General features: G+C 51.4%; 1 protein-coding gene across 1 annotated transcript; it reads right to left on the bottom strand.

Moving 5' to 3' along the window:
- On the bottom strand, positions 1 to 7,380 carry Uap1l1 (UDP-N-acetylglucosamine pyrophosphorylase 1 like 1). The gene is made up of 9 exons (XM_031369336.1): positions 7,038 to 7,380; positions 6,589 to 6,793; positions 5,991 to 6,166; positions 5,613 to 5,785; positions 5,317 to 5,510; positions 4,765 to 4,905; positions 4,147 to 4,332; positions 3,516 to 3,582; positions 1 to 3,049 (listed from the first exon to the last, which is right to left on the bottom strand). Exons 1-9 carry the CDS (start codon positions 7,324 to 7,326, stop codon positions 2,957 to 2,959), a joined length of 1,524 nt encoding a protein of 507 aa, XP_031225196.1. The 5' UTR covers positions 7,327 to 7,380; the 3' UTR covers positions 1 to 2,956.
- Positions 7,381 to 9,924: the final 2,544 nt, after the last annotated feature.

A 9,924-nucleotide genomic window follows, 5' to 3' on the forward strand; every position in this document is an offset into this window, starting at 1 on the left:
TAATCATGACCACTAGCAAACATGGATTCCTTTATTACATTTCAGACTTAATTACTAACAGCAACTCAGATTACATACTTTGTGTTTACAAAGATGTGAGTCACAGAATGCCTAAGAAAGGTTAAAGAGGCTTCAGGTTTCAGAGCTGGAAGAAGAGAAGCAGATGCAGAGATCAGGCCCACACAACAGGCCAGATGGAAGCAAGGTTCTTAGCTCTGATGATTTTCCTGGGCTGGGTTCCTGACAGGTGATGCGTTTGATGGGTACCGAGATACATATACAGCAGCTCCTACTGTATGAAATGGGGTGAATCCATGGAAGGTTCAGTATGAAGACTGCTGTCTTCTACACAGAGGAAGCCAGAACAGGCCCAGCCTGATTCCCCATAAGGTGACTATGGCTAGACCAGAGCCCTGTAAACTTAAAGCCACTGTTAGGCCCCTCCTGCTACCCCTGCAGGTAAGGGATGTAACAGGGAAGTTTGAGGCCTCATGGATTGGGATCTATGTTCTAAGACTAACACATGGTTCCAAGTCAAAGCTCAACCTTGCAAAGCCGCACTATGGCGTAGGGAGCCCTACCTCGAGTTTGCCCCAGGTCCAACTAACTACATGGCTTTTGCTTGTTTTTGAGACAGGGTCTCACTATGTAGCTCTGTTTGCCCTGGCACTCCCAGGTTGGTCTCAAACTCAAGATATCAGCCTGCCTCTGCCTCCCTAGGACTGGGATTAAAAGTTGTACCTCCACAACCAGGTTCCAGCTACACTTTTACAGTGTGCAATCTAGCTGTGCATCTCTGGGTACCTGAAGGACCCCATTATGGCAAGCCTAATTGGCCTTTGGTTTTTCTGAATTTGAAAACCCTTTTGGTCTCAGCTATCCTCCTCCTTCTCCTCCTCCTCCTCCTCCTCAGGTCAAATTTAGTGCCCTCCTGGCTATCTTCCCACACATACTGGTCCCAGCCCTCAAGTGATGCTTCCTACAGCCACTGAAAAATTAGGGGCCTATCAAAAAGGAGAGTGCCAGCCATGAGTCTGCTACAAAGTTTCCCCTGGAGTGTCCTATGTCTTGGGTTTCCCTGAACCCCTGGTGAAGAGCTGAGTAGAAGCATAAAGGGTTTCTTAGCCTCCTGTTTCCAAAGTCCTGTCCCCTGGACCCGCCCATTCCCACCTCTGCATGTCATGAGAAACTGCATCTGAGACTGGAGCTCTGGCCTACCATGCAAATGAAGCCCTGGACTCAACCCCACCACCCCATAAACAGAGCACCTTGTCATGAGGTTCAGAGGTCCAAGGTCAGCCTTGCCTGTGTAGCTAACTCAAGGCCAGCCTGGGATGCACAAGACCATACCCACCAACCCCTGCAGCCTGGGCTTATTCCAAGTTTCCAACCTGTGAAAATAAAAATGTCCACTCTTAAGTCAGTAGTCTTTTCAGGATAATATAGGCTAGGAATGGTGGGGGTGTGACTATGGAGAGGTGGCCTAAAGGACAACATCATGCTGAGGGGATAATTATTCATTTCAATTGAATGCAGGTTACACTAATAAATTCACATGAGATCTTGAAACACCGTACCTCTATCACCCCAAGTCTGATAGCCTTATAATCATGTAAGATACAATAACCAAGGAAATGGGCAAAGGACATGGAGATTTCTTTGAAATTTTTTTAGTCCCTTCCAGAATCCACCCAACTGACTGCTTACTCAAGAGGAGACTAGGGGGTTTTCATCTCGATCCCTTTGATCTCTCCTGCCCCAGGGGCCCTGGCTTGCCTGTGGAACAATAAGAGAAGGTGTCAAGATACACCATTTGCTTCTGAAGTGTACTGCAAGATGACCACAGAGCCCAGCAAAAGCTCAGCTTGACTTCTACACACTGGTCCAACAATGGCAGCCGCGGGCCTGATTCTACCATCTTTTCCAGATCTGTCTCCACTGCTTCCACACCAAAAGGTGAATGCACTCCTCCCCTGACCTCCTCTGGGAAAGCAAATGGGAATGAGCAGGAGCCCATATATCTGAGGGTAGGGGACTGCAGAATAGGCTGCCTATCCTGACCACTATTACATTACAGGGGAAGGGCCAGTGTCCTGGGAAAATAGCATTGAATCAACAGCTGTCGGCTGTGTCAGTGACAGAATAAGGCTGGGTGGCAGAGCCATTTTACACAGAAACTATATCGCCATCCCAGAGCATTCACTCTAAGTTCTGGGGAAAGCAACTTACCAAGATGAGGTGTGCTCCTGACTGGGTCAAAATCAGTTTCAGAAGGCAACCTCTCCTTCTGGGAGAGAGTTACTCAGGACACAGCAGCCAGGCCCATTTGCAGGTATGACTGGGAGACTCAGGCTGTGGGAGAAGTCTAAGAAAGGCAGGGAGACTTCACCTTTCACCTCAGCTATGCCAATCGGAGTTCTCCAACTGAGTCAGGCATTGGTATCAGGCTTCAACTACTGGTCCTGTCTGGCCCATGGGGTGACATGCTCAGCCTTACTCCAGTTCTGGTTCTGCTACCTGGGAGTAGGTCTTTTAACTACACCTCCATAAGGCACAGCTCACTGTCTGCTGAGCATGTGGCTGGCCTGTGTGTGTATGTTGGGGGTGTGGGGAGATGCTAGAAGGGCATCCCCTGTGCTGCCTTCTTAGACAACACCTCCCTCCCTCTACCCATAAGCCTCTTTTAGTCCCATTTCCCAAAGTTCTCAACCCCCTGCCTCTCAGCCCAGCCCCAGAGCCAGCAAGAAGGCAAAAACAAAACAAACAAAAAACACACAGAGAGCCAACCAGAGTCTGTGGTGGGGAACCCAAGAGGTCCCAACCTTTTGAAGTCAACTAGCACACTTGCTTCGGTGTCCTGCAGGCTAACATGTCCACTCTGAACCTCTCCCATCACCGCCTCACAGTATCACCACCCTATAGAACCCCATGGCCTGGGAACCCGGGAGCAGGCAGGTTAGCAGTCCCGTGGCTGCAGCAGCCCAGCTTGGTCCTCATCCAGAATGAATGGAGACTGGAGTTTCCGGCCTTGCAGGTACATTTCCAACCCCTATAAACAAGGGGTTACCGTGGTTAAGTGTCCACTTTGTCTGCCCATACCCCCTTTACCCACCCTGAAACAGCATCCCAGTGTTACCCTGTCAGGGAGGGACAGCACAGGTCTAGTGTCTCCCTCAGGAGACTCCCCAAAGTCTTGGTCTCAGCCTTGATTCTTTCCTGTACCCCACACCCTCTAAGATTGGCAAAGACCTCCAGATTCCTCAGTCCACCACATCCCCAGAGTTCACACTTCACTGGCCAACTGAACCAGGGCTGTAACCTTCTAACCCAGTGCCAGCTTCTCCCATTTTCCTCTGGTTCACACAAACCAGACACCATAAAATCCTGGGCGAGCCGGGCAGTGGTGGCGCACGTCTTTAATCCCAGCACTTGGGAGGCAGAGGCAGGTGGATTTCTTGAGTTCGAGGCTAGCCTGGGCTACAGAGTGAGTTCCAGGATGGGAACTACATGCTCACCTCTCCAGAGTAAGACACCAAGGGCGATATCTCACAGATGGCCGGAGGGTCTCCATTTGGGAGCAAGCTAGGGGAGAGCAACGGTCAGCACCTACCTCTCAGGTGAATGCAGGGACCCTCCCAGCTCCCTCAGGACATGAACTGGTAAGTGTCTGCCTAGCACGAAGGCCAGGCACCAATCACACCTCCACTGCAAATTCTTCCCTCTGTACAGCATAAACCCATGAGGCCATCTGCCAGGCTCTGGCCTAGCTAAATAAATCATTACACTGGGACCCTGCACAGAGCTCAGGAAGCTGGGCCCACCTGCAGCTCCAGAACAACAATGGGGAAGAGAGACACCAAAGGTCCTTTTTCTCTCCTGTTCTGAAGAGACTTGCCCATGTCTCTTGAGGGTTAGGCCTAGGTCTCATCTTCAAAGCTTATGAGAGTATATTTGGGGGTATTTGAGACCCTGCCCTCCTGGTTCCCTGAGCAGAGCCCAAGACCAAGAAGCTGAGCCAATGGTTACTGGCTGAGAACACAGCTGCATTTGGGGTCACACTGGGTCAGAAGCCAGCTGGGACAGTGGCAGTGTCAACAGGGCCCCGGGATGAGAATACTGCCACCCAGGCTAACCTGAGCCCCTCACCCAGACTGCTCCGGAAGCTGGACCCCATGTATATCCAGGAAGTGGGCTCCAGCCTGCAGAGCCCAGCGGTAGTGCTGAGCCAGCAAGGCTCGCCTGGAGGTGGAGGGGTTGTCCCTGTCGGCTGTGTCAGCATTCTTCAGAGGGGAGAACTCCTCCTCCCGACACACTTCAAAGGCAACAAAGTTCCTGGCAGAAAGAAGGGCTCATCATCCCCCTGCATGTCAGCCAGCTGCCCTGCTCAGCCAGAAAAGGGGAGACCACACTTCCCTAACTGGGAGTCTGTCCCCCTGAGTTTAGTCATCTGGTGATCTAGGTCCCTGAGGGCACAAGAGCACCTTTTCTTTCCCGAGGTCAGGACTGTGGAGATTGTTGGGGGCGGGGGGGGCGGGGGCGGTGTCCTTGTCCTCTCGGAACCTCCAGTGTTCCCTCTGCTCTCATTCTCAGGGCAAGAACACCCTCTGGACTTTCCTGAGAACAAGCATCCTGTAGTCCCTGAGCTTCCCCCACCCCACTTGCTCCTCACAAGCTGCCACTTCCCTACTGTCCCGCTGAACCTCTAAAGTCACCCCAGAACAGAGAGAGAGAGGAAGAGGAAAGTAAGTGACTTCCACCACTAACTTAGCAAACTGGAACACATCAAACACAAACTTCTCCATCTTTATCCCATTCGGTCTTAGCGGCTTTACCAGATTTCCCTCCTCATCCACATATGGGACCTTCTTCACGGCCACATGCAGCTTCAGCAAGGGCTCAAACTCCCTGGCATCAAGAGGACAAAGGGGGTGTGGCTCAGACAGGGTACCCTGGAACACCAGCCCTCACTTCTGTATACCCAGCCAGGTGTAGCAGCACAGGACCTGGCTATACCTCTGGGAAGGACACAGGCTTTCTCTGTGCATTCCCAGGGCCAAAAGCCAGGACCCAATACCCCTCCCCCCGCACCCTTCCCCCCCAGCTAATGACAGGGCAGAGGTGGGGACAATCCACAAAAGAGAGCTGTGACCAGGGCCTCGTACAGAGTGTACAGAGCCTGACTCTTTGGAACTGGCTTGTTTACAGTAACACAGGAGTTCTCTCTACTGACCCCTTGCCACGCCCAGCAGTGGCCTGGCTCAGGCTAGGTCAGCTCCAGCTACCGTGGCATTCTTAAATCCACCTGTGGCCACACACCTGGTGACCATGTCCAGGAAGCCTCTGGTGAAGAAATGGTTGCAGATGTTGCCTGTGTTGTACAGCAGGACCCCATTGGCCCCACGCTGCCCAGCAACCTCAGGGCTGATCTCGCTGTATTCCACCACCTGGGGGACACCATCCACCTGGCACACCACACCCACTGGCTCCTCAGGGTACGCTTTCTCCACCACCTGCAGCCACCAAGTATAGACTTAGAAGGCCAGGAGTAGGAGGGATGGGATTTAACAAGAGGGAGAGCCAAGTGCCAAGGAAAATGAAAGCCTGGTGCTCACCTTGGCACCACAGTCTGCTCCCTGAAGCACACAGAAGCCAATGAAGACTGGGTCAGCCAGCCGCACCAAGATGTTGTCTACACAGTACACATGCACAAACTCCACACCCCGCCGCTTCATGTCCTCCAGGATCTGGTGGTCAGCCAGGGCACAGTACAAGCCCCCATTGCCATCTATAAAGGAGAAAGCAATGGGTTACCTACGGACTCCGGCCTGATCTCCTGCAGGAGCACAAACCAAGAGCCTGTGACTCCAGATTGGCCAGGGCCACATAGCCTGCCCAAGTACATCTTACCTGGGAGTCAGGCCTCCTGATCCACAGCTGTACTCAGTGGCCCAGGTGGGGCAACCTTTCCCTGTCCAAGGTGTGGGCCATACCTGGGGCCATGGCAACTTTGTCTTTCCGTTCCAGAATGGCCTTGCCCTCAAAGGTCACAGCAGGTAGCATGCGCTGCTCGAACAGCACCACATTGGTGGGGTCCAGGTGGAAGAAGTCATGCTCCTTGAAGAACTTGATTGTGGGTCCCAGTGTAAACTCACTGGTCATGATGTACCTGTAAATGCCCTAACAGTGAGCTGCTTCCAGGGGAGTCTGGCTCAGTCTGGCAAGTGGGGCAGGAACAAGTCCAGAATGGGGTTTAGTAACAGGAAGTACTGGGCTCTGTCTAGGGCCGTGCTAAGATTGGGTCTAAGGGCCAGGGTGGGGGAGTCCTTTAATCCCAGCACTTGGGAGGCAGAGGCAGGCAGATCTCTGAGTTCGAGGCCAGCCTGGTCTATACAGAGTGAGTTCCAGGACAGGCAGGGCTATACAGAGAAACCCTGTCTCGGAAAAAAAAAAAAAAAAAAAAAAAAAAAAAAAAACAAAAACAAAAAAAACAAAAAACAAAAAAACAAGATTGGTTCTAAGGTCTTGGTGTTGGGTAGGCCTGGGTCAGTTTAGGGGTGGTCTTTTTGGGAGGCTGGCATAAGGACACACCAGGGCACGGTGCAGTGGGTCCCCAGTCGCTGGCCAGCCAACTGTTGGACACGCCGGATCCGCTCTGCTTGCAGTTGGTATAGGGTCTTGTGGCTGGGCAGTCCAACTTGATACATGCCCTTGGGGTAGCTGACACCCAGGCGAGTGCCCTGCCCACCGGCCAGCAGCAGGACAGCTACCTTGTTCAGAGCAATCTGTCGGAAACCTGGAGGAGAGGGCGGGTCGTGTGATGAGGCCTCTTTTGCTTTGGAGAACCACAAGTGAGCCGGCTACTGCATGACTCTACAAAGCGTAGGAGGAAGGAGTTGCAAGGCAAATAACTCCCCGCTGCACTTCCCGAGTCTGTGTCCTCCACTTCGCCCCCACTCCCCCTACCCCCGTAGACTCTAACTCTTCCGGCCTCAACGGGCAGTGCCTGCCCAACCCCCGCCTGGCACGTCGCTGCCTACCTTCCTCTTCCCACCGCAGGCGTGTCTGTTGGTCGCAGCGGATCGCGCTGCCCACGCATTCTGGGGGCAGGGGCTGCAGGCGTGCCGCCAGGTCCGGCAGAGGACCCGAGGCTAGCGCGCCTGCCGCTGAGGCGCGCTGGCAGTGCTCACGCAGCGCGTCGGCCTCCAGCGAGGCGAGCTCTGCTAGCAGCCTGGCTCGAGCCTCCGGAGCCAGGTCCGCACAGAAGCGCAGGAGATGTTCCTGGCCGGCGCGCTGCAGCTGTGCGCGTACATCCCTCTCCGAGGCCATACTGCAACGGCAGCTGCTGGCTCAGCCCGTACTCGTGACTTTCTGACCAATGTCACGAGACCAGGCCGGCGGCTAAAATCCCAGCAGGGCGGGCCCAGGGTGCAGCACCTCCACCCGGGATCCCGCCCCCTTCTCCTCTTGGGCTCCAGTTCGTCCTCTTTGGTTTTGCCCGTCTTCAACCCTTTTTAATTCAGTTTCCCCTGCGCGTTTCCCGGACTTGAATCCTAGGATCTGGTTTCCGGCCTAACTCCATTCAAGGTGTACTGTCCAGACCAGTACCCCAAAGCCTGGGCGTTTCTCTCCTAAGTACCTTGCCCTGTGGAAGAAAGGAAGCCCGAGGTACCCGCACTGGGCTGACCAGACCTAACCCAGTCTCCTGCCTGTCCACAGCCGGCAGTGTGGTCTGCAGCAGAATTTTTGCAGAGCCATTGTTTGTGTCGTGAATTCCGGAGTGATGGCACCTAGGTTTTGAAGGAGCCTTAGCTTAAAACTTCGTCCCAAGACATACCTGGCAACCCAGGAAGTCTCCTATGGCTGAGAATTGCTTAGATGATGGTTCCTTCAGACAACTGCTAGATCAGATAAAAGGTTTTGGTATGCGGAAATTGACTTGCTAAAAGTGCCTTTTGTGAAACCGGGAAAAGTTACTTTTGGAAAAAGCGCTTCTGGGAAGAGCTAGCCTCCAATCCTGGAGAGGCTGGTTACTGCTATCTGTCAGTGTCTCTCTTTCTTCAGACTAATCCTCTGAGTAACCCAGAACCAAGACAATGGCCTGGGAGTCTCTCTCCTTAGAAGCTGAGCCTGAGAGGAGTCCGCTTGATCCTGTAAGCATTCACCTAGAACCCCCACTGCCCACACTGGGAGCAGCAGGCCTGACTCAGGCTAGCTTTAAGTACACTCACTTCCCCCCACCTGCCTACCTTTAGGACCTCAGTTGTTCCAGATTGACTCTGCAGCCCCTTACTGCTTTCATTTGCTTTTTCATAAAGCCTCTTGTTTGTTTTTGTTGTTGTTTTGTGTGTGTTGTTTTTTATTTTTGAAATGAGACTTCTTTGTGTAGTCCTGGCTGTCCTGAAACTCTCCGTAGACCAGGTGGGCCTCGAATTCAGAGATCTGCCTGCATCTGCCTCTGGAGTGTTGAGATTAAAGGTGAGCCCACCATCACCTAGTATAGATAAAAACCTCTTGTAAAAAGTATAAAAGCAGGGTTGGAGAGATGGTTTAGTAGTTAAGAATACTACCTACTCTTCCAGTGGTCCTGAGTTCAATTCCCAGCAACTCACAACCATCTATAATGGGATCTGGTGCCCTCTTCTGACTGATGTGTCTGAAGAAAGCAACAGTGTATTCACACACATAAAATAAGCAAGTCTTTAAAAAAAATTTACAAAAGTACAACTTCATTTCTGAAGGTAAGGTAAAGGTGGCACATGCCTTTAATCTCAGCATTAGGGAGGCAGGCAGAGGCAGGCGAATATCTGAGTCACAGGACAGACAGGGCTACACAGAGAAACCCTGTACACAGAGAAACCCTGTACACAGAGAAACCCTGTACATGGAGAAACCCTGTCTCAAACCACCACTACCAACAACAAAACAAAAAAAACCTTCAAAGGTGAGGCTGGAGAGTTAAGGTGAGATCATCATAAGATCTCTTGTGCTCTGCAGCCACAAGATGGCTCTCAACCATCCATAACTCCGGCTCCAGGAGAGTCCGACACCTTCTTTTCAATCAAGCACAAATGTGATATGTAAATACTCATACATGTAAAACAAGATACATAAATTTGAAGGGAAAACAAATTTTTTGTTGTTGTTTGTTTTGTTTTTCGAGACAGGGTTTCTCTGTGTAGCCCTGGCTGTCCTGGAACTCACTCTGTAGACCAGGCTGGCCTCGAACTCAGAAATCCACCTGCTTCTGCCTCCCAAGTGCTGGGATTAAAGGTGTGTACCACCACTGCCAGGTGAAAACAAAGTTTAAGTGGTGCTTTAGGATCCAAAATAAAAAGTATCATCTTTCTCAGGTCTACACAGGCTAACTAACTTGTGTTAAGGCCTGATGTGTTTAGGCAGGCAGCTTCAGCACACAGTCGCTTCCACAAACCTCAGATGGAATTTCTCTGGATCAGAAAGGATTTTAGTCTACAGCCACAGCCTAGCCTTGCCTCTGAGATTTTGCAATGGATGGCTTTTCTCCCATCTGAACACCCTTCCTCAGTCACAGCACTTACTTTTTTATTATTTATTGATTTATTTTTAAAGATTTATTTATTTTATGTATATGAGTTTTGTATAGGGTTTTGTATTAGGGTTCTTTAGAGTCACAGAAGTTATGGTAGTCTCTATGTAGTAAAGGAATTTATTGATGACTTACAGTCTGTAGTCCAACTCCCAACAATCAACTCCCAAAAATGGTCAGCAGCAGCTGTGAATGGAAGTCCAAGGATCCAGAGGAGCCAGCTGTTGCAATTAAAAAAGAGCAAGCTTTCCTTCTTCCTCATATAGGTCTCCAGCAAAAGATGTGGCCCAGGTTAAAGGTGTTACCACACCTTTAACCCCAGGTGACCCTGCTTGAACTTGTAGATCTTTCTATCTTTT

Source organism: Mastomys coucha, unplaced genomic scaffold (assembly GCF_008632895.1).
Source record: "Mastomys coucha isolate ucsf_1 unplaced genomic scaffold, UCSF_Mcou_1 pScaffold15, whole genome shotgun sequence".
NCBI lineage: Eukaryota > Metazoa > Chordata > Mammalia > Rodentia > Muridae > Mastomys > Mastomys coucha.

What these genes read in the sequence shown, in the direction of transcription:
- Uap1l1 (XM_031369336.1), bottom strand. Translation starts at nt 7,326, where the DNA reads ATGGCCTCGGAGAGGGATGTACGCGCACAGCTGCAGCGCGCCGGCCAG. An exon ending in ACCCACTGCACCGTGCCCTG is followed by an intron (nt 6,167 to 6,588) that starts GTGTGTCCTTAT and finishes GGGCATTTACAG; the next exon opens with GTACATCATGACCAGTGAGT. An exon ending in TTCCTGGACATGGTCACCAG is followed by an intron (nt 4,906 to 5,316) that starts GTGTGTGGCCAC and finishes TCTTGATGCCAG; the next exon opens with GGAGTTTGAGCCCTTGCTGA.